At 42.2% G+C, this 24789-nt stretch overlaps 1 protein-coding gene across 4 annotated transcripts in view; it reads left to right on the plus strand.

Moving 5' to 3' along the window:
• Positions 1-9193: 9193 nt before the first annotated feature.
• The window catches only part of PLXNC1 (plexin C1), a 65961-nt gene continuing 50365 nt past the window's right edge, over positions 9194-24789 (plus strand). For 2 of the 4 annotated variants that reach the window (XM_058191019.1, XM_058191020.1), the window contains exon 1: positions 9194-10342. In XM_058191019.1, coding sequence (XP_058047002.1) covers positions 9341-10342 — 1002 coding nt within the window. In that variant the 5' untranslated portion in view covers positions 9194-9340. Of the gene's footprint in view, positions 10343-10412; positions 10669-24789 lie in introns of those variants that run through there. The other 2 variants (XM_058191021.1, XM_058191022.1) reach the window with 2 other exon arrangements.

Here is a 24789-nt window from a genome sequence, read left to right on the forward strand (position 1 = left end):
AAACTCCAAGAAGAGTCTCCTGTCAAAAGGTCTTATTTGTATTGTATAATAAAGAATTAATCTGGGGGGAAATAAAGGTCTTTTTAACGTCAAATCATTTGTTGACAAAACTTCTGTTATTTGGGATTTTATTCTGCACTGACCTAGCATATATTACAAAGTCCTGGCTGAAGATGGGGGATGAATGATCTGTCCCATGTCTGTCTGCCAGGGTAGAGGAATACAAGGAGAGAGTATCCAGGCTTCCCCATCTTACTCTCAAACTGAACAAGCTGAAATTAAATCCAGACAGGATGGTGGTAGTATTGATAAGAAATAAAACTAATATTTGGCATTTTGGTGAAGTTCGTTCTAGGTGGAGTTACGGTATATTTCTTCAAAGAAGTAGGTTTGCAATTTGGGAGCATTCTTTGATTCAGTTGTAGATTTTGTATCAGGATGAGTAGAAGCAGTTTCTTATCAGACCAAAAGATTCGTTATAAATGCATAAGGTTTTGTGAGCTGCTGCTTTCACAAGGTTTTATCCTTCCTGTTAGTCTGAAAAGGGTCTGCCTGTTTTTTTAATCCTTAACAGTTCCTGGTGGGAGTTATGGTGAGGAGCACATCTACACAACTACAACAGTGGGGGTTTCAAATTTTTTTACTATTGGTTCTATGGGTGTGGCTTGGTGGGCATGGCATTGCTTGGTGGACATGGCAGGGGAAGAATACTGCAAAATCCCCATTTCCTCGATCAGCTGGCACTTGGGAGACAGAGGATAGGGGCAGGGCTCCAGTTCGGGTGAACTGGTAGTGATAAAAACTACCGGTTTGGGTGAACCACTAGTAAAAAAAGCTACCAGTTCAGTTGAATTGGCAGTTTAAACAGCTACTAGTTCTACGAACTGGTATTTCTGACAATCAGCTGTGCAGCGGGGTTTAGCTTTGCTAGAAAGCAGGAAATCCTGCTTTCTAGCGAACCTAAATTGTGCGCCAAAGCTGATCCCGCCCCCCCTGCCCCGCTGTTTTACTTACCTTCCCAAGCCTCCTTTTGGTATGCACTGTGCATGTGCACACAGCGCACGCAGTGTGCATGCGCAGCCAGTGAACCGGTAGCAAACCAGTTTGGATTTCACCACTGAATTAATCACTGTTCAAAGTAATACAAGTGAAACTGTAACAGCACTGAAAAAAGTGCTGTTATGACACTTATGACACTTAAAAGTGTCATAAGTGCCTGATCTTCGGACCTTCCGTCGTGAGCTCAAAACATATCTATTTATTAAAGCAGGACTGGCATAATTTGTGTTGAATTTTAAATTGGGTATTCTTAATATTTTTAAATTTTTAAATCTAAATTTTAATAATCAGCCTTTAAAATTTGCTCTCTTAAATGTTGTTTTAAATTGTATATATTTTGTTTTATTCTGACTGTACACCGCCCTGAGTCCTTCGGGAGAAGGGCGGTATAAAAATTTAATAAAATAAATAAATAAAAATAAAATAAAATAAATAAAATAAAACCCCACAGTCATGTGAAACAATTCAGGCACTTGGCAACCAGCATATATTTATGGCAGTTGCAGTGTCCAGGGTCATCTGTTCATCATTTATGACCTTCCTAGGGAATTCTGACAATCGGGTGTGACTCACTTAATGACCATATCATTGAAAAATGTTCAGAAAATTGCAGGCATGTAAAATGCAATGGCTAAGCTACCGTTCAGGGTCCTAAGGTTCAGGGTTCATATAATTCCTCACTGAAAGATCAGCACTGGCTATCAGTCACCTTCCAGGCACAATTTAATTCCTAAAGCACTAAACAGCCTATCTGCAGTTCAGCTTCTCTTTATATAAAGCTGCCTAACTGTGCCTTAGGACACAGTATTTGGGAATTTGATAAAAAGAGATATCTTCCATCAAGATTTTATTTATTTTTTTAATATTTGCTTTTATCAATGTTTTAATCCATATACATCTCAAAAGTAGTTTATGAGAGAACATAAATTACAACCTGAGGCAAATACCAAGTCTAGTAACATAAAAAAGAAAGGAATATTTATATTAAAAAAATGTATGAACCTAAATTTATACTTCATTACACACTTTGCTTCTGGTGTGTACATATGCTATTTATATTTTGAAAATTGCAATTCCTGTCACACATTATTCTTCATGCTTTGTAAATGAGTTGTGTTACTATGATATAAGAATGACTCAGCAATTTGACTGAAACTAAATTGTTGAAATCCAAAATGGTAGTTCTATTAATTGTATCTACAGAAGCTCCAGGAAAAGGAAAAGGCTGCTCAGTTAGAACCTGAAGAGAAAGGAGGAAATAGTAGGAGGTTTATAAAAAAAAATTTCAGTTTGAATATGCAAAATGAAAAAAAGGTTTGAAGTTCTCTAGAACATAATACATTCTGATTAAAAGATAAACCAAAATATGTCTTTTTCTCTCACGCACACATACAACCATACACATCAAAAGAAATATATCACTATCTTAAGCATGGATGCATGACAATGAATCAGCTTCAGAGGGACTTATCACACATTTCAGAATATGGTTGCTAAGAATGGCACTAAATTTGAGAAAATCTGAATCCCATTAAATTATTTTGGCTTTTCCAAATACAGGAAAATTGTCCTAGAAAGACTTTAGGAATTTAATCTGTAGCTTCCTGGTTACAGCCAGAAATGGATTTTTATTATAAAAGAGACATGGTATAATAGACAGCTTTGGGCAAAAATTGTAACACTTGTGGTCTAAATGCCTGGTCTCACTGTCCTCCTCTACTGGTTCCACATATGGCACACTATTGCTATCACAATTTTCAGCCAGCAAAATCATTAACTATGTTATTGACCAGTTAATAATTCAAGTATGGTCGAATATGTTAGAGGGTATCAACGCAGAGAAAGCATGCCTAGATTCTGATTTGGATTTCTTCCGCTCAATAGATGATTGGAATCTTCTTCTCTTGGCAGTTTTAATCTCATTCCCACAGGCTTTTCTGCTGAGAGAGCAGATGGTGATAACTATAGGGTTGTGGTTTGCATACTTTTGACAGTAGAATCTTAAGATTCATAAGAAATATGAAAAAGCAAAACAACTGTTAATAGACTTATGTCAACACAATTGACAATTGAAATTAATAAGCCTCATAATATTTTAGTTTTTGTATTTTTAGCAGCTGTTAAGAGAGGAAGGAGAAGGAATACAACAGCTGCTGAGGCCCTATTGCCCTGACAAATACATTGCACTCGTTGGGTGGTTTTATACTCCTACTTTATTCAAGGCTATATGTGCTGGTAATAGCACTTCCTCTTCTTTTAATAAAATGGCATCTTGACAGATTTTTTTAAAAATGTAGACTAAATCAAATGTAATGGGGGAACTGATTTAACAAAACCTGAAGTGGATTCTCCTTCCTCCCCATCCCATTTGCTGTAGTTTGAAAAAGATATTCATACACTGTGAAAGTTCTGCGGGAAGTCATGGTGAAGTGAAAATGACTCTGTGAAAGCATAACCAAAACTGTAGCAAAGAGCAAAGAACAATGAATAGACTGTTTTTTTCAGAATCTCTCTAGACAAGGAGAAGACGGGAGATCACCCATGTGAACTCCACATGGCTGCTCCTTGTAATGCAGGATAAAAGTCTACCACAGGTTTGAGTACTGGAATATGAATACTGGAGTACTGGATTAGCTGTCTTGCTCACAATCACAGCAAAGCTCTTAAATTTGCAAGCCTCTATTTCTAATCATTCTCAGAAATTCCTTATCTAACCACCGTAAAGCTATTAGAAACCATCAAAATAAAAAGTTTGAAAAGTTGCCAGGAGTGTTTACTTTCAGTTCTGACAAAAGAAAAAATATTATATGCTTAAGAACCTAAAGAATTTGAAATAAATAGCAGATCGCTAAATAAAATTGACCTAAGAAAGTTATAAGAGTCCAGTTAAATTTGGAATATTGACTTTCACTATAAGATTTTGGAATTAACTATAAAAAATATCTTCTTATGGGAACCTAATCTTAGGCTAATAGCATAGATAAGTGGCTTTATGATTTGAGAAACTGGGCACTAACTAGAGAGAACTAAAGGTTCCAAATAGATGGGGGGGAAACCTGAGCCTGTACAAAATGGCATAACACTTCCAATCATAACATTGGAAATATTAAATGAGATATTTGAAGACAAAGCTAGAAATTAGTAAATACAATATAAATAATGTAATCAGTAATAATGTCTGACTAAATGGGTAGATTATGTTCAAAATATGTTAATGAGAGAGTGTCAATTGTGGAGAAAATTTTGTCTGATAAGACAAAAAGAATAGAAAGTGGAACCAGAAATGATTTGGAAAAAGACCATTTTATTGGACATGTACAAACAAACCTTGCTAAAGTTTTAAAAATTGAAGGGGAAATACAAATGACAAACAAGAGAATGATCTGGAAAAAGTTTTCTTATTGGGTCTATAAAAGCACTCCCAGACAGTGCACCAGATATGACTAAAGCACCAAAAATGGTAGTCTCAGATCCAGAAAGCTCCAAAACCTAGAGCCATTCAGTCTTGCCAGGATTCAGATAAAGCCTGTTGTTTCCTATCCAGACCCACACAGCTGGGACAAGACATCCATAGCATCACTTAGTTTGCCAGGGGCAGAGGGATATAATTAAGTATCATCAGCATACTGATGATACCTTACTCCATGGCAACAGATTATTTCACCCAGCGGTTTCCTGTAGATGCTAAATAAAAATGGAGAGAGTGCTGAACTGTGCAGAAACCCACATTGTAAGGGTCAGAACCTCTCAATCCCATTTTGTATATGTATAAAGAAGTTAATATGTCAGTAACTCCCCATGAAAAGAGAATCAATATGAATGAATCAATCAGTGTTTCCTCATTGTAGCTAACTGTGGCATATATTTGCCTTAGGAAACTGTTATTTCAGTGTTTCATATGGTGCTTGTTATCTTTATCTGATCCTCCATATCAGAGGCAGCTTTGAGCAATAAAAGTTAAAGTGTTAAAAGTTGTGCTTGTTATCGAAACGCAGCCTTATAGACTTATATTTTTACAAAGAAATGTTAAATCCTATAATACTGGTGAAGCACTTAGAGCTGCTAGACACTCACTGCATATCAAGTTAAGGTAGTTAAATTTGGCAAATGAAATTTACATTACAGTTCCTCAAATAATAACACAGGGAGTTCTTGACTTGATTATCACAATTGAGTCCAAAGTTTCTGTTGCTAAGTGAGGTATTTATTAAGTCATTTTATGACTTTCCTTGCCACAATTGTTAAGTGAATACAGCAGTGACTTTGCTTGTCAGAGATCACAAAAAGGGAATCATGTGACTCTGGGACACTGCAACCATCATAAATATGAAGTGTCTGAATTTTGATAATGTGACCATGGGGATGCTGCACAGGTTGTAACTGTGAAAAATGGTCATAAGTCACTTTTTTGCTGTTGTAAATTTGAATAGTCACTAAACGAACTGTTATGAGACAAGGACTACCTGTACTAGTAATATATCTTATTCTATTAATTTTATTATAGTACACACTACACACTTTGCCAAGGTTCTCCAATAGAAGGATTATCTTAATATTTGATCTCCCTACAATGTTAATTACAGAAGATCATAAAGATTATGCCATGCATCATTAGTAATTAATATATGGCAGAATCCAAAGGAGTTGGACCCAAATGTCTTTCAACTTATAAGGGGTATCAAATAAGCCTGTATCGCTGTAATTATTGAATATTGATTTTATCTTAATATGATTGCAAGATTATGCTCCAAACATCTAAACTGTGTTCAAATGGACCTAAACAGAACAATTGACTCAAGGAGACAATGGCAGCTATAAGGAAGTAAAGATTATTAGGGAGCACTTGTTACCCTTAACCATTTCAAATTTCTATGACCAGAACAATTATTTCTGAGAGTCTTGAAGGAGTTTGTTAATGTCATCTCAGCACCCATTCTATTCTGCTTAAGACATTATGGAGTTCATTGTCAAAGGACAACAGCAGAACAATGCATTTCTATATTCCAAAGTGGGAGGAGAAGACCTGGGTATCAGCAGAGTGGTTGGCTTGATACTGATGCTGGGCAATACCCTGGAACAGGTTATTAAATAATCAGTTTGTAAGCATTTAGAAAACAAATGGATTGTTTGGCAGGAACTACCACAGATTTATCAAGAATAAGTCATGTCAACTTTATCTCCCTGTTTGATAGAATCATCAGTTTAGTTAATCATAGGAATGTATAATGCATCTTGACTTTAGCAGAGCATTCAACAGTCTCCCATGAGGTTCTAATAGACTAGATGGGAAAGTTTGATCTGGACTATACTATCAGTAAATGGATTCAGAACTGGTTGAATGGACATACCCAATAAGTGTACATTAATGGAACTATGTAAAGCTGAAAGAAGAAATAAGAAGCATACAAGAAGATTATATTATAAGGCCTGCATTGTTCAACACACTTATAAATGACTTGGATTTGGAACTGGAAATTATATTTAACAATTTTTCATGAATTAACATGGAGGTAAAGGGATACAGCATCATCTTGAAGAACAGTCTGAAGAATCAGGATAATGATTCTTCAGGCTGGAAGATACATTGATACATTGGAAAATGAGTAGAAAAGTGGCAAGGTAAGTTTCAATTTGCCCTTGAATATGCAAAGTTCTATATTCAAAGCCATAGGAATAAAAAAATTAAAGCAGTAGGAATAGAATGAGGTGACATACTGGGCAGATATCATGCAAAAAGGGTTGGGGTGTCTTGAAGGAACAAAACCCAACATGTGAAACAGGTACAATAAAAGCAAATGTAATTCTGGCCTGGTATCTGACAACTGGTATCAACAGTTGTCTAGAGTCTAGTGTCAAAATCTAAAGTGTCAAGTGTCAAGATCCAAAGAAATAATCATTTCACAGTATTTTGCATTGGTCAACTGAATGCCCCTAAAACAGAAGCATCAAACTGGCGGCCTGCAGGCCGTAATGAGTCACACGCAGGTCACCCCCACCCAGCTCCGTGAAGGGGAAAAATGTTGTGATACATCACGTGATGGCAATGTGACGCCTCGAGTTTGATACCTGTGCCCTAGAATAGTTAGTGCATGGCAAAAACTGTCTACTATTGACCTCACCCCATTCCTTAAAAGGACTATAAGGGCCGTGCATAAGAGCACAAAAGTGCCTACCGTTCCTGTCCTATTGTTCCCTTCATTATATCAAATTAACATAGTTTTTGCATACTTTTGCTTATATATATAATTTCTTTTATGATCTATTGTTGTTTTATGTCGATGTTTGTATATACTGTTGTGACAAAATGAAATAAAAAAAAAGACACTGACAGACTGAAGAATGTCCACAGAACAGAAACAAGATGACAAGAAATTTGGAAGGAAAATTACAAGAACATTTGGAGCCACTAGGTATTTTTAGCCTATGCAGCACTATAGAAGAGAAAAGTGCAGTGAGATATAATAGCTGTTTCCACATATCTGCTGGTCTGTCTTGTGGAAAATGGACTGGAATTGTTCAGAGTTTTTCCAGGAGACGGGAAAAAAAATAACAGTTTAAATGAAAAGAGGGTAGATTTCAACTGGGGGAGGGAGACAGAAATGTAATGGAAAAAGCTGCTCAACAGTGGGGTAGAATGCTTGGTAGGTGGACTATATCTCAGGGGTGAAATCCAGCAGGTTCTGACAGGTTCTGGACAACCGGTAGCGGAAATTTTGAGTAGTTTGGAGAACCAGCAAATACCACCTCTGGCTGGCCCCACAGTGGAGTGGGAATGGGGTTTTTGCAGTATTCTTCCCCTGGAGTGGGGTGGGAATGGAGATTTTGCAGTATCCTTCCCCTGCCATGCCCACCAAGACACGCCCACAGAACCGGTGGTAAAAAAAATTGGATTTCACCTCTGCTCTATCTCAATGGAGGTGCCTGAAGCAAGGCTGGAATGGCCACCTTACCATGCTGTAGTAGTCTTGCTCTGAGCAGAAAATTGAACTAAATGATCTCCAAGCTCCCCTCCAAGCCTTATTCCTACTTATATATGTGTGAAAACAGCTTTCATTCACACGGACCATTTTGTCTTGTAGGAAGTTAGCACTCACTCCTCTCCTAGAAGAATGAAATATTTTAGAAAATATTTAAAAAGGCAGAATATATTTCCCTGGATGAGAAATGGAGAAACATGTTTTAAAGACAAAGCAGCTCCCTGCAACTTCCTGCCACCCCCCCCCCACCTTTTTCAATGGGCCATTAAAAGCCTCAGCTAAGCTCACTCATTCTCCCCACCTTTCTCAATGGGCCATCATCATCTGCAACATAATAGAACCCATCTAGAACAGAAACTCACCACATGGCACCTGGGAAGATTACATCAGCCAGCAAGGCTAGCTAAGACCCCCACCCACTGGGAGTCTGACAACCAATCAGGATACTCTTCCTGTGCCCCAGAAAGTTCAAAGCTCAGAAAAAGCATAAAGCCAGGGAGCACACAGGATCTCAGCCCTTTTCTGTTCAGGATCTCAAGCCATGTGTTCCTGACCACCATTAAACCATCTTTCCAAGCAGTCTCCATGTTTCCAGTGTCTTTGTCCCCACTTGGAACTGAACCCAGATGGATATTTCTTCCAACAATCTCTAGTTAGTTAAAATCGTAGGTCTGTTGAGGGCTTGTTACATCGTAACAGGGCTGGTTGGTTGGTGCTGTAAATTGCTAGAGGGGGGAAAAACCGGCTAGAGGGGGGAAGGCAGCCCTGGAATGTTTTTAGAAAGGGCACCTCGCGGCAAGGCTTGGGCAGAGCGGAGGCCGAGGACAAGAATTGGAACCTTCTGGCACCAGCGAGGAGACCCATCCACCCCCACGCTTCAATAACCGGCTGGCCTCAGCTCCGCCAGGAGAAGGGCACACATCTGCAGCAGTCTGGTTCCCGCCTGGCTGAGCTCGAGGGTTCGGGAAGAAAGCGACAAGCACGTGGAGCGCCCCGGCTGGCACGCCCTCAGTAGGAGGGAGGGAAGGAGGGAGGGAAAGAAAGAGGGGAGAGCCGGGGTCGGCCGCGCGAGCGAGGGAAGGAGACGAGGCCGCCTTCCCACCTCCCAGGGAAAAAGAGGAACCGATGAGACTCAGGGCAGCTGAGGCATAGAGGAAGCCACAGAGCGGGGGAAGGGCAGTCGCGGGAGGGGTTCCCTGCTCGTCCGAGGGGTGGGGCGGTGCCGCAGCTGCTGGCATGTCGGTGGTATCAGAGCCTCTCCCGCCAGCCGAGGAGCACTAGGTAGCCGGGGCAGACAGGGGACCATGGCCCGAGGGCCGGGAGACACGAGAAGGCAGCTGGCTCGCCGTCACCCTGGGAGCTCGCCGTTGCCCGCGCCGCCGCTGCTACCGTCGCTGCTGCTGCTGCTGCTGCTAGCCTGGGCTCCGGCGGGGATCCGAGGGCAGGGGCCCCTCGAGTTCCCTCGCCCCGTGGTTAACCTGGCCGTGAGCGGGGAGCGCTTCCTGGTGGCCAGCGGCAACTGCTGGTACGAAGTGGCGCCTTCGCTGGCTTGGAAAGAGGAGCGCTTCTGCGAGAAGCCGGGCAAGTTCTGCGGGGAGATGGTGGCCTCGGTCAACAAGCTGCTGCTGCCCTTCGGTCGCGACCGCCTGCTCACCTGTTGGAGTCAGCCGCGAGGCGTCTGCTATTTCCAGAACCTCACCGAAGGGAGTTCCCCCAAGAAGTTGGGCGAGGAATTGGTGCCCTACGAATCGGAAGCCGTGGTGGCCGGGCTGATGTATCGCGAGGACAATCGCTCACCTTGGTCCCTGGTCGTGGCCACGACCCACAAACTGAACAATTGCAGCGATAATCCCCCGGCTAGCACCACCAACAAGGCGGTCTTCCTCATAAAAGAAAACGACGAAAATGTGGGCGAAAACAGGCAGGTGGCCCTGAAGGCGGCGTACAACCTGCACTTCGAGGATGCCTTTCGTTGGCAGAAGTACTTCTTTTTCCCTTATTATAACATTGACAACGTAGAGGCCAAGATGCTCATCGCTCTAGACGAGAAAAACACCTTCGGATACAATAGCCAGATCCTGCGCTGTGGCGCCGGCAAAAAGACCAAAATTCTTTCCTCGGCGTACCTGGAACAACGCGCGCTCTGGGCCGGGATTTTCGGCTCAGCCTCAAGTCCCGCCACCCCGACTTCCACCGCCCTTTGCGTCTTTGCTCTTGACGAGTTGCAGAAGAATGCGGACAAGTGCAGGTTCAGAGAGACCTCCACTTCCGAGCTCAGTTCGGATATCCAGCCTCCAAACACGTGTGTGAGTACCTTGGGTTATTTGTTGACCAGATGCCTGGCTGAATCAGCTATATTTAGGATCGACTTGTTTAATTGTTGCAAGCTATGTATTTATGAGAGCTAGGACCCCTCCCCCCGAAAGATACAGAATATTTTGTCAGACTGCTCCCCACCCCCAAAAAAGGCACAGCCTTCCATCCTTTGCAAGCAGATCACAATGGAAGCCAAAACTTAAAGGAAAGTTTAGCGTTTTCTGCAGGATCGTGCCAGGACCATGGGGTAAGGTGTATTTTCTGAAGGAGTGATTCACTACTGTATTTTGCAGTGATGAGACACAGCATCAAAAAGGTATTTCAGATTATTTCATTGTTTTTCCATACTATTATTGTTTGGTTTCCATTGGCTTCATTGAAAAAAAAAACACCAGTAGATAAAGAATGCTTATGCAATGAGAAGAAAGCTGATGGTATGAGACTCTGGGGTTTGGAGATGCTTTCAAAGTATCAGTGAAGGAGAATTTTAGCTCAGTTGAATGAGAGGTCTTTGGTGCTCTCTGAGCTTGGTGGTTTTCTTGCAGATGTTTCATTATCCAAGCTAGGATTAGCACTGGTACCAAAGTCCCCTCATTTAAAGGTACAATTATTCTTTTATGGCTGTGGGAAGGGGGAACAAATATAGACTAACCAGCAGGGGATGAAATTCCATAGATGAGGTTAGGCAGTTTGGATGATAAAATTCCTTTGGAGAAAAATCTTGGCATTCATGCTTGAAACCAATAGGTGGTCCAAGCCAAAAGTGAAAACAATTATTTTATATCCAATCTTTCCACCAATGAATAGTGCTTGCCCACATCCAGATTCAATTGGACTAAAAGCAATTAGTTCTCTCTTTAATAGTGGAAAGCTATGAGTTCTAAAGTATTGATTGGTTTTACTGGGCATTAAGATTGCTGGGGTCTTGGCTGACAAAGCTGACGCTGCTATAAGAATCCTCTTCAGTTGCAGAATGAAATAATAGATTGGGAAGTTTCAAATGACCTTTTATATTGCTTCTATTACTCTTTGTTATATTTGTACACTCGAAGTAATAACATCATTTAAAATGGGAATGGTAGAAAACAATAAGAATTCATTTCCTAAGTTTAATCTGTGTGAAGATAATGGTAGTATTAGGGGGAAATGTTTTTCTCTTTCAATTATGAATCTTACTTTCACATGTTTCTCAAAGGACGGGTAATATTTTCTGAGCAGCCTGTGACAGTTGGCCTAATTTTTAATATTCCCTGCAAGAGATGCTGTAAGTTCAGATATTTAGTGTCTGTTCATTTCTTGCAGCCTCTTGCTTGGGAGAGGGAAACAAAGATGGAAGGAAAAAGAATGGGAGAGAGAAAGGGGGAAGCAATAAAGGAGAATATTTGTAACTCAGGCTTCAAATGAGTGGTCTTCAGTGCTCTCTGAGCTTAGTTGTTTTCTTGCAGATGTTTCTTTACCCAAACTAGATAACATAATCAATCCTAGCAATGATGATGTTACCTAGTTTGGGTAATGAAACGTCTGTAAGAAAACAACCAAACTCAGCACCAAAGACCTTTAAAAAGGGAAGCATTGGAAAGAGAGAAATATTGTGTATCCTTAGCCACTTTTGACAGAAGGCTGAATCCATGAGGTTGCTATATCCCACAGAAAGAAGAAATCCTCCCATCCTTTCCATCCTTAAAATCCTCCCATCCTTTCCATCCTTAAAAGTAATGCAATCATTCCTCTAGACATGAACCCCCATCGGGCTCTAAAGAATGTATCAGGCTAATGATATAGACTTTTTAGCCTGAGCATTTGTCGGGGATTTGTTGGCAAAGGCTAGGGTCTCTGGGCTGCCTTTTTTCCCCCTGAATACATTTCAGTCAAGTTTGGGCACTAAAACATTTTTATTTATTTATTTATTTATTTATTTATTTATTTAATCACATTTATATACCGCCCTATCTCCCAGGGGACTCAGGGCGAGATACAGCCTAATAAAAACATGCATATAAATACAGGATAAAACACCAATTTAAAAAACTTATTAAATAAGGCCGAATGTTAAAAATTGCAATAAAAATAATAAAACCCCATTAAAACCAAATTAAAATTTAAAATTCTAGTCCAGTCCTGCGCAAATAAATAGATGTGTCTTAAGCTCGCGGCGAAAGGTTCGAAGGTCAGAAAGTTGACGAAGACCTGGGGGAAGTTCGTTCCAGAGGGTGGGAGCCCCCACAGAAAAGGCTCTCCCTCTGGGCGTCGCCAGTCGGCACTGCCTGGCTGACGGCACCCTAAGGAGTCCCTCCCTGTGAGAGCGCACGGGTCGGTGGGAGGCAATCAGTGGCAGCAGACAGTCCCGTAGATAGCCCGGCCCTATGCCATGGAGCGTTTTGAAGATAGTTACCAAAACCTTGAAGCACACCCGAAAGGCCACAGGTAGCCAGTGCAGTCTGCGCAGGAGAGGTGTCACATGGGAGCCACGAGGGGTTTTTCTTGCCAAAACCAAATAAACAAAATGGGGAAAAGAAATGCAGTCCCATTATTTTTCTGGATGTCTTGCTGCTTTTTGATGGTACCCATTTAAAACTGTGAGGTGGAATCTTTATTCACCAATTCTTAGAAAGCTATGCTGGAATATTCAGTCATACTGAAAATGCAACACAGTTTAGCTGGCTGTTATTGTATTCCTAAAGCTACTTAACATCTTAAATTGGTGGCTAAGACTATTTGTAGTGCATAATGGTTTGTATGCAAATAATGCAGTAACCATAATTTGTTTTAATCATATGGTAGTTTGGATAAACTTGAATAACCACATATAATATTGAGTCATAATTTGTTTTAACTATTGTTTGAAGATATTTGAATTAAAATAAAACATGCTTATCCAATAAACAAGAAAATCACATTGTATAGTGTGTAAATCCACCTTATTTTTCATTCTCTATGTTATTTTTAAAAGTTACAATCATTCAAAAAAAGTCAAAGTAAGAGAGAGAAGATAAAAACCTACTCAAAGCAGAAACTAACATGTACAGTAATACTTTCAGACCCAACAGTTTCTGGCTGCAATTGCTATGGCACAGAATTTCCTAGAAATTTTGTACACCGAAGTGTTTAACAGGAAACATACAATTGCCTGTAGGGACCAAGTAATTTGTAAATGGAAGAGAGATTAACTCCATCCTTCAGAGATAACAGGGCATTTCAAAAACACCATCTCAATGTCAATGTCTGAGCGTATGTGTAAGAGCTCCGAATAGGGGATATTATTGAATTTCCTAGTCAATACCTTTTTCTTTTCTAGAAATTTTCTAGACGTGTCAGTTTGAGTGGCCTCCTAAGTAAGAGTGGAAGTATAAAAGGAAAGTATTTGAGGATGCTGAAAGATGGACCCATGGCCTTATTGTAGCAGAGATCTGAGATGTTTATTCCTTTGTACATCAAGATCAACAATTCTTTGTTGACTTTGCTCCAGGCTTTGTCCAAATATAGTTAGCTACCCTGTTTCCCCCAAAATAAGACATCATCTGATAATAAGTCCAATCGGGCTTTTGAGCGCATGGCAATAAGGCCAAGCGCTTATTTCAGGGTTCAAAAAAAATATAAGACAGGGTTTTATTTGCGAGGAAACACAATATTACGATGAGAAACTGCCTGGAATAATTCGGCAGTGATTTGCTTGTTCCATGGGAAATTATGTCTGTCAACGCTCCATCAATAATTGGACTGGGAACACATTCTCGTAGATTTATTTGAGCCAGTACTTTAATGGGGAGAGCTTCAGATAAGCCTTGAGAGAGCCACATCAAGTTCTATCCCAAATGGGGCTGTGATTGAGCTACAGATGCTGTCTTTATATTGCCAGACCAAAATGCTGGAAATCAATCAGGGTGGCTGTATTTGCTAAGCGGCATGCTAGCCTCTGTTATATTCGTACAATCAACAATAACCAAACTGAGCAGATATGAACACCTATTTTCAATTCTCTATGTCCTGGAAATGTCACTCTTCAAACCTTACACTCCATGCACAATAATCAGACAAAGCACTAAGTGCTAACTGCTTGTAGCAAATATTTTTTTCAGAACTAAAGAATTAAGACTTTTGCTATACTTTACGTGTACAGTGTTGTGGATATAAAGATATCCTTGTACTAAAAGCGGTTTAGTCCAAATTTCTGCGATACTTGGTTGGAATTATTTGCTCTGTTGAAATTTACTCCTCAGTCTCTTAAAATCAGCTATGAAAAAGTTGAGCTGAACGGATTTTGGCTCTGATGACAGTGAATTGGATTCAACCCCAAAAGTAGATACTGTTTCCTAGTCTACTTTGTGTTGACTATTTTAATTTTTGGAATCTGTGGTGCGTGCCATATGTCTATTAGATACTTCATCAGTTTTGGATTTATATTATACTTATATTTTGTAGTTTTAGTCTATTTAAAATCTAGAAATAAGTAATTATTTGTTGCAGGTTATTGTATATATTATTGCATTCTTTCATTATTGTGTATGCATTGTTTGGAACTGCCTTAAAAATGTTTAATAAAAATCCATTTTAAATTAGCTATCAGCTATTGTACAATTTTTTTAAAAAACATTAATTTTTTTTGCTACTTTCCATGTTCTGCAACTTAAAATTCAGACCAATTTGTAAGACAATATCCCATGTTGATCTTACCTGAGCTTAATTTTCAGCAGATATGTATGTATTTGTAATTTAATATGTGTTATGTATGTAATATGTATGTGTTTGTACAATTTAACATTCTATCCAATTGTTTTGGTAGTAACTTGAAGGAATATATTCCATAGTATGATAATATAGTTTCTGTTTTTTAAAATCTTCACAATTTTAAAATTGGCTTATAATTTTAGTTCATATATTTTTGCAAATTTCATGTTGAGGAATTGTTATTTCCTTCAGCAATTATTCCTCTTTATATATAATATATTGTATTTTAATATTATTCTGTTTCAACTTTCCATCACCTAAAGGATCTGAAAGTGCAATTTAGACAATTACAGAGTAGGCTAAGCTGGTGCATATTAAATAATGACATTTTTAACAGTCTTCTATATATAAGAAATGTTAAAATTAGTTCAGATTTTGGAGTTTTTATATGCATAAAGAATAAACAGATATAATCCTGAGGCTGACCCACCAATATTAAAAATCACCAAGCCTCACTGATTTCAGCTGAAATGATTTGAACATAGTTATATTTCCATTACAGACAGTGGGTTTAAGGATACTTATTGGCAAATAGCAAAAAATAATGTCCAGCTAACTGAACATATATTGCTAAAGATCATGTGATATTACTTAAGAGAGGAAGAAGAAACTTGTAATTGTAATGGTAATGTACAATTTAGAGGATTTTTTATTTTAAAGGTTCGTTCAAATCTTAAATTTTGTGTATATGCTTAGTTACATTACCACCTTATGACAGAATATAGAAAATATATAGTTTGATTCACATTTCAAGTAAAAGTGCAAATGTTTATCTTATGGGCCAAAACTATTTGCTGCTGTAGTAGTATTATCATTTGCTATCTAAAATAGAAAATTAAAAAAGGAGGAGAGGGATTGAATAGATAGAACAGTAAGGCTCTTAGCAATATTTCTTATTTAATTTAGTGATATTTATTCTTTTTTATCATTATTACATTTTATTAAACCACTAAATTCGAACAGTTCAAATGAAAGTTAAAATCATAAATTAAAGCAAAGTACATCATAATATTGCATTGTAATATAATATGGAAGAAAAACAATAAGCAATAAAATAATTACAATAAAAGCAATAGAAAAATAATAAAAAAAATCATAGTGAAATTAGCAAATCATTAAAAGGACCAGGAAAATAAAATTCATTTCTCTGGCATAGAAAAGACAATAAAGATAGCACCAGGTGTGTCTCAGTTGGTATAGTATTCCTAAATCAGAAAGCACCAGCTGTCCTCAGTTTATGACCATTCATCCAGTAACCATTCAAGGTTATGATGGGCCTGCATCAATGGTGGGTTGCTACCAGTTCGTCTGATCCGGTGCAGCGATGGGAGGAGGCACCGCCAACCTGCCCAGATGCTTCTGTGCATGCATGCACCGGTAGCGATGGGATTTGGAATCCGCCCCTGCCCTGCATGAGTAGGACTTATGATGGAGTTCCAGCCTTTGCAGTGTTCCTGTGGCCATGTAATCACAATCTGGGAGCTTGGTGTGTGACTTGCAATTATAGTGTTGCAGCAAGCCATAGTCATGTGATCACAATTGTTGACATTCCCTGACATAGTGCTGAGTTTCAAAAAATTTTACTACTGGTTCTGTGGGCATGACTTTCTTGGTGGGTGTGGTTTGGTGGTCATGTGACTGAGTGGGTGTGGCCAGCTTGACAGCTCTCACATGGCCATGGCCACTCAGTCACATGACCACCCCACCTAGCCATGCCCACAGAAAAAGGTAGGAAATTTTTTAAAAATTTCTACCTACTTATTTTCTGCCCAGGCCTGGCCTAATCTATCAAAGGCCTCCTCCTGCATGCTGCCCTGCCGTCCCTTTGCCAGTCGCATGCGTTGCACTGTTTCCCCTCCTTCAGCAGCCCTGGCCCTAGCCCCAGTTCCTCCCCCACCACCACCTCTTTCTTTGGGCTGCTTACCTTCCTCCTGCAGCAGCTGGTCCAGAGTCCGGAAGGCAAGCTGACCTCCAGTAGTTTTTGGCATCCAGCTCTTCACGTCGGCTGTGCACGCCATCCCATTGCCTGCTGTGTCGCGCTTGGACTGACACAGCAGGCAATGGGATGTGTCAGTCTGAGTGCGATGCAGCAGGCAATGGGATACGATGGCAGTGGCTTTTTTAGCGACCTCCGGTAGTTTTTGGTAGCCTGAGGCCAGCCGCCTGTTCCGCAAAACAGCTCTCAAAGAGGAGGCTTTTTCTTTTTCGATGCAATTACAAAAAGCCTCCCAGCCGCCACCTCTTTGCCAGCCCACTTCCCGGCAGTTATATGGGCAGATGGGGCAAGCAAGGGGCGACCGGGCTACCAAACCGGTGGAAACCGTAGAAACCAACCACTGCCCTGATGGCTTCCCACCTGAAAAGTCGACGTTTTTAGTTTTTAGTTGTCTCACTAAATAATGACAGCAAGCATATCTTGAGACTGTAACTAAATTTTCTGGCATCCATGCCGTTAACCTTACAGGATCATCATTTATTTATTTCATTTTTAATTCTGCATTATTAATTTTATAAGTAACTCAAGGCGGTGAATACATTTTGACATGGGTTAGACTGAGAGTGTGATGCAATTTGTATGGAGGTATAGTACTATATATGAACCTTTTTAAAGTAATTTTCCTGATCCTTGCTGATGTAGTAACATGGAATTTTTGAAGGAATTAGGCCACCATGTATCTGAGATATTAATTCTTAAATCTGATTCCTCTGTTTCTTTGAGTGATCACATCCAGCGATTTCTAACAGAATGTTATATGTTTTAAATTCTGAAGATTCTAACCTAAGGTGACATTTATTTTGAAAAGACTGTCTAGAAAAAATAACAATGATATTAGTTAGGTTTATTTCTTTGTCATCATCCTGAGAAATAACTCTTCCATTATGTGAGAACTGCAGGATAAGAAATCTCCCCAGATTTAAAGCTATTTAAATTAGACTTAAACATCCAATCTCCCCAGATTTAAGTCTACTTGTTTTGGGGGAAGCTTGTTTACTAGATTCTGGGACCTGATAATAATACACTTTTTATAGAGAATGTAGTACTTAAAAAATGAGCAGCTGTCTTCTGTTCCCAGCCATTTATTCCGCATCATAATTGTATTTGGAAGTACCATTATTGACAGGATGATTCTTCTTATGTTCTCTATTTAAATAATAGAATTGGTAATGAAATGTGAAAATGTGGCTTCAGTGGAGAATATAATACATAATGAGAGTGGTCTTTTATATTTAGATTGGAACTAAGCATGGCAAGTGTATCACCCAGCATGTCCCACCTCCCCCCCCTCTTTTTCATCACATTATCTTCATCTCATCCTCAATCCATATATGAGGCCGATTAAGGCTGACCTTACATGCTCTGGTATTAAGAGTTGTTTTCCCCTTTAAGTGGGTAAGAAGCCATAGCAGTTGGCATGGCTTAAACAAAGATATGCGTTGCAAGATTTAGCCAGATGCTCCAAAAACCTAAAGGATCAAATTAAAGTTGTGTTTCTTTTTCTGTGGCATATTTCTATGCCATTTGATAGTTACATGAGCCACAGTGGCGCAGTGGTTAGAGTGCAGTACTGCAGGCTACTTCTGCTGCCTGCCGGCTGCCTGCAATTTGACAGTTCAAATCTCACCAGGCTCAAGTTTGACTCAGCCTTCCATCCTTCCGAGGTGGGTAAAATGAGCACCCAAATTGTTGGGGGCAATATGCTGATGCTGTAAACCACTTAGAGAGGGGCTGTAAAGCGGTATGTAAGTCTAAGTGCTATTGCTATTGCTACATCACAAACAATGCTGAAAGGACAGCTTAAGAACCACTATTAAACCAAATTGTGTTGCTTGGTTATAGAGAGAAAACCATTATGCCAAGTGGTAATAGATAATAGGCAATATGGAGATAATCTAGTTCAGCTTTTTCCAGTTGATATTGTGTGTTAACTGAGAATTATGGAAACTGAAGTGTAGTATAGCTGGTTGAAGGAGATTGGAGTAATTGATTATTGCTTTGGTTTACAGCAATGTAAAAATCATCTGACAAATTTTAACAATATGAAGGCTTTTTATTAACTTCATTACAAATATAATAACACAATAAATTTGTCATAAATAATTATTCAGAACCATAAATAGAAATTTAAGGAATAAATGCAGAACTGATATCAATAAAAGATAATAGAGAAGCTTTGTCTTTCTAAAGTAGGTTTTCCATTATGATTCCATGAGCCCTGAAAACAAAGAGCCACATAAAATGAAATTATAAAAGATATTTCAAAAAAGGAGGTGAAAGATTTTGTACAGGACTTCCTGTTTTTCTTACTTTCTTGTAGCACTGTGAAATATTAAAGAAAAAGCAACATACAAACACTGCGGGCATAATATGAATATTAGATTTAGCTGCATCGTAAGCAAAAGGAAATTTTAAAAAGGTGACCCATACATTGGAAAGAAAGAAATGTATCCTACTGAATGGTTTCCAATTACCTATAATTCTTTAGACATTAACATACTACATACATTGTTGGATTATCTGTGTTTATTTATTTCCTCTCCTTAATGTATCATGGGAAAGAGCAGTAGGAGTCTTCTCTAACGCATTATGAGCATTTTCATCATCTAAAAATGCCACACATTTTTTGGTATTAAAATGGTATGAAAATGATACATTAAATGATATCCAACCACATAACTACATTACATGTGTTGGAAGAAATATCCATCTGGTTCAGTTCCAAGCCGAGAGAAAGACACTGGAAACATGGAGGCTTCTTGGAAAGATGATTTAATGATGAAGCAAAACCACATGGGTGGTTCTGGTGCAGTTGACCACATGGAATAGACAGTGGGGGGTATTTATACCTTCTCTTGGGTTTTGCACTTGAACTTCCTGTTCCTGTAAAGAACGTGTGCCTGGCTTCTTCGTCTGGCGCTGGCGTCGGTGGAGTGACTGGCGTCCCTTCCTAGATGGGGGGGAGGTCGGTGGCCTCATGCGGCGGCGATGGGACGCTCTTGGTGGCGACGGCCGGGCGAAGGTGGCCGGTGGCGGCGGCCTACCTCGGTGCTTCAAGGCGGCGGACGTCCTGTTTAACATCTCTACTATCGGTCCGTCCCCCCCCCTTCCTTCTTCCTTAGCCCACCCCTGACTATTTATAGGGGGTGGTGAACTGACTGAATGAGTGGTGTTGTTTTCTACCCCACGAGGATCACTATTGACTGCTTCCCATCAGGACTGACTGACAGACCGGTTGTGGTCACTGTATCATCTGTTACCATCTTGACCGGCCCAGGATGGGCCTCCTGCCGGACTTTCTTGGTGATGCGAACGCCACGGCGGCTGACCTTCTTGCCCTGCGAGATGCCCTCTCGCGGGTTTGGCCTCCATACTATCGAGGGCCCACCTTGAGGACGGGCTTTGGAGCCCGAGAGGTGGCATGCTAAAAATAGGAGGCTTAGGGCTTTTAATTAGTTGTTTTAAGAGATTTTTAAGGGAGTTTTAATGGGGATTTTAAGGGTTTGGAAGGGGAGGGATTCACGGGTAGGGGAGAGAACCCGTCGGGAGGGGTGGGAGGTTAGGGCGGGTATTGGGAGTAGCCCGCGGGTGGGGAGCCAGTCCTGCGCGTGCTCGTGGCGGTTCAGTAATGGGTTCGGAGGTTATAGGGGGTTGCGTTCCTTTTGGTGAGGTGGTTCCATTTGCACGGTAAGTGGGAGGGGCAGATATGGCGGAAGGGGGACCGTATCGTTCTGGGGGCGCGCCGATGTCTGCAGGCGATCGCGCGCCCCGATCCCCCTCCCTTCTCCCGTTCCCCGGATGGTCAAGACCCTCAGAGCCTGGGCCTTCGTCTGATGTTATGGAACGCACGGTCCGTGGCCAATAAGGCCCCCCTAATACATGATCTGATTCAGGGGTGCCGGATATTATAGGCGTTACGGAGACCTGGTTGGGCACTGAAGGGGCGTGCCCTGGTCGAGATGTGCCCACCGGGTTTCCGTGCATTCCATCAGCCGAGGCCCAGGGTAGGGGTGGGGGTGGCGGTTGTTATTAAAGAGAGTCTAGAGCCGAGGAGACCACTGTACCTCAGATTGCCGGGTGTGAATCCTCTTTGTGAGGTGGGGTCATAGGTGTCAGATGGGCTTGCTGGTCACGCACCTGGCTCCTTGCTGCGTGACAGCCGCCCTGCCCGAGCTCCTGGAGGTGCTGGCTGGGGTGGCAGTTGAGACCCCCAGACTTTTAGTCATGGGGGATTTTAACTTGCCATCTTCCGGCTCGTCATCGACGGCAGCTCGGGAGTTCATGGCTTCCATGACGGCCTTGGACCTGACCCAAGTAGTTGATGGCCCTACTCACATTGGGGGTGGCACTCTGGACCTGATTTTTCTCTCTGGTCAGTGGTTGAGAGATCTGGACTTAAAGGAAATAGTCACTGAACCTTTGTCATGGTCAGATCACTCTCTTCTTCGCCTGGACTTTCTGACCGCCATTCACCACCGCAGGGAGACGGAGCCGATACGTTGGTTCCGTCCCAGGCGCCTGGTGGACCCGGATGGGTTCCGGACGGAGCTTGGGCCATTTCCTGAGGGTCTGGCTCACGGCTCGGCTGAGGAACTTGTTGCGGCCTGGGGACGGGCGCGGCGGGGCCTTAGCCCGTGCCGTGCCTTTGCGCCCTCTGCCCCGGCGCAGGTCCCAACCGGCTCCTTGGTTCTCCGAGGAGCTGAGAGGGATGAAGCGCCGGAGAAGACGCCTAGAGAGTTCCTGGAGGTCTAGCCGTTCGGAAGCTGATCGGACACTAGTGAAGTCCTATACTAGGACTTACCTAGTGGCATTGAGGGAAGCGAGGCGTAGCTACGCCTCCTCCCTCATTGCATCGGCAGATAACCGCCCAGCCGCCCTGTTCCGGGTGACTCGCTCCCTCCTACACCAGGGGGAGCGGGATGACCCGTTGCAGGGACGTGCTGAGGAGTTTAACGGTTATCTATACGATAAAATCGTTCAGCTTCGGGATGGTCTGGACCAAGATTGCGGTGACACGGGTGAGATGCTCGAGGGTGGTCTTGGCGATATTGTTTGGGATGAGTTTGACCCTGTGGCTCCCGAGGACATGGACAGGTTGTTGGGTAGGCTGAATGCCACCACGTGTTTACTGGACCCGTGCCCCTCCTGGCTGGTGCTGGCCACTCGGGAGGTGACACGAGGCTGGCTCCAGGCGATTACGATTGCTTCTTTGGTGGAGGGCGTCTTCCCGGCCGCCTTGAAAGAGGCGGTGGTGAGGCCCCTCCTTAAGAAGCCTTCCCTGGACCCGGCTGTTTTAGGTAATTATCGTCCGGTCTCCAACCTTCGCTTCGCGGCGAAGGTTGTAGAGAGTATGGTGGCATATCAGTTTCCCTTACACCTGGATGAAACTGTCTATCTAGACCCGTTCCAGTCCGGTTTCCGGCCCGGTTACAGCACGGAGACGGCTTTGGTCGCGTTGGTGGATGATCTCTGGAGGGCCAGGGATAGGGGTTGTTCCTCTGCCCTGGTCCTATTAGACCTCTCAGCGGCTTTCGATACCATCGACCATGGTATCCTGCTGCGCCGGTTAGAGGGATTGGGAGTGGAGGCACCGTTTATCGGTGGTTCTCCTCCTATCTCTCCGACCGGTCGCAGTCGGTGTTGACAGGGGGGCAGAGGTCGGCCCCGAGGCGCCTCACTTGTGGGGTGCCGCAGGGGTCGATCCTCTCGCCCCTACTGTTTAACATCTACATGAAGCCGCTGGGTGAGATCATCAGTGGTTTCGGTGTGAAGTACCAGCTGTATGCGGATGACACCCAGCTGTACTTTTCTACACCGGACCACCCCAACGAAGCTATCGAAGTGCTGTCCCGGTGTCTGGAGGCCGTACGGGTCTGGATGGGGAGAAACAGGCTCAAGCTCAATCCCGCCAAGACAGAGTGGCTGTGGATGCCGGCATCCCGGTACAGTCAGCTAAATCCGCGGCTGACCATCGGTGGCGAGTCAGTGGCCCCGATGGAGAGGGTTCGCAACTTAGGCGCCCTCCTGGATGAACGGCTGTCTTTAGAAGATCATTTGACGGCCGTCTCCAGGAGAGCGTTCTACCAGGTTCGCCTGGTACGCCAGTTGCGCCCCTTTCTGGACCGGGATGCCCTATGCACGGTCACCCACGCACTCGTGACGTCTCGCCTGGATTACTGCAATGCTCTCTACATGGGGCTCCCCTTGAAGGGCATCCGGAGGCTGCAGTTAGTCCAGAATGCGGCTGCGCGGGTGATAGATGGAGCCCCTCGTGGCTCCGCATGACACCCATCCTGCGCAGACTGCACTGGCTACCTGTGGCCTTCCGGGTCCGCTTCAAGGTTTTGGTGACCACCTTTAAAGCGCTCCATGGCATTGGGCCGGGTTATTTACGGGACCGCCTACTGCTACCGAATGCCTCTCACCGACCCGTGCGCTCTCATAGAGAGGGTCTCCTCAGGGTGCCGTCAGCGAGGCAATGTCGCCTGGCGACGCCCAGGGGAAGGGCCTTCTCTGTGGGGGCTCCCACCCTCTGGAACGAACTACCCCCCGGCCTTCGTCAGCTTTCGGACCTTCGGACCTTCCGCCGCGGGCTTAAAACATACCTATTTAATTGTGCAGGACTGAGCTAGATTTTAAATTTATGGGTTTTAACTGGGTTTTATTTTTTATATTTTAAAATACGGGCTTATAGAATAAGTTTTTTAATTGTTTTTATAGTGTATTTATGTATCTATGTGTTTTTTAAGTGCCTGTAAACCGCCCTGAGTCCTTCGGGAGATAGGGCGGTATATAAATATGATTAATAAATAAATAAATAAATAAATATTGGCTATTGTCAGACTCCCATAGGGCCGTGTACAAAACCTAGGAGTTTGTCTGAGCTAAGTTTGATTGAAGTTTGGTTTGCTGATGCAATGAAGGGGCTTGTTGAGCAATTCCTCTTGTGGTTGAGGGCTAACCCTACCTTTGTTCAGACCTTGCTGCAGGAAATTTGCTTATGAATACAGCTATCTATCTCTTTATCTCTTAAGTGCTGATATCTGCTGAGGGCTATTAGGAAAGGTGGGTGCTATTAAGAGTGAGTCTGCTTCCTGCCTCAAAAAACACGCTTCTCCATTTGTCATCCAGGAAAATATAATATTCTGCCTTTTTAATATTTCTCAAAATATTTCATTCTTCTAGGAGAAGGGTGGGTGCTAACTTTCTACACATGAACATCTCTGAATACAAAATCCATAATGGGTAGTATAACCTTGTTCTATCTAGTACCTTCCAAATATTTTGGGGTTCCAGTGCCCAGAATGCCCCACTTGACCATTACCATCGCATAATATCTTCTTTCAGAACTGAATAAATTATTGACAGCAAGGAATTCACACATATTTACATTTCTGTGATCCGGACCTTCACATTTTCTGTTTTTTATGTCTCAGTCTCTCTGTTATTAGCTACTCCTTCCTCCTCCTATTTTCCCCACAACAATGAACCTGTGGACTGAGAGTGAGTGAGTAGCCCAAACTCACACAATTGACTTTCATGGCTAAGGAAGGATTTGAACTCACAATCCCCTGCTTTCTTGCTTGGGGCCTTAACCGCTAGACCAAACTGGCTTTTTATGTGGTCTACTTCTTCCTGTATTTTTTGGATTCACGTAGCTAGCAACAAAATAGCTAGGCTAATCAGGCATCATTAATTAAGAAAAGTTGCTTCTAA

Source organism: Ahaetulla prasina, chromosome 7 (genome assembly GCF_028640845.1).
Source record: "Ahaetulla prasina isolate Xishuangbanna chromosome 7, ASM2864084v1, whole genome shotgun sequence".
Taxonomy (NCBI): Eukaryota; Metazoa; Chordata; class Lepidosauria; order Squamata; family Colubridae; genus Ahaetulla; species Ahaetulla prasina.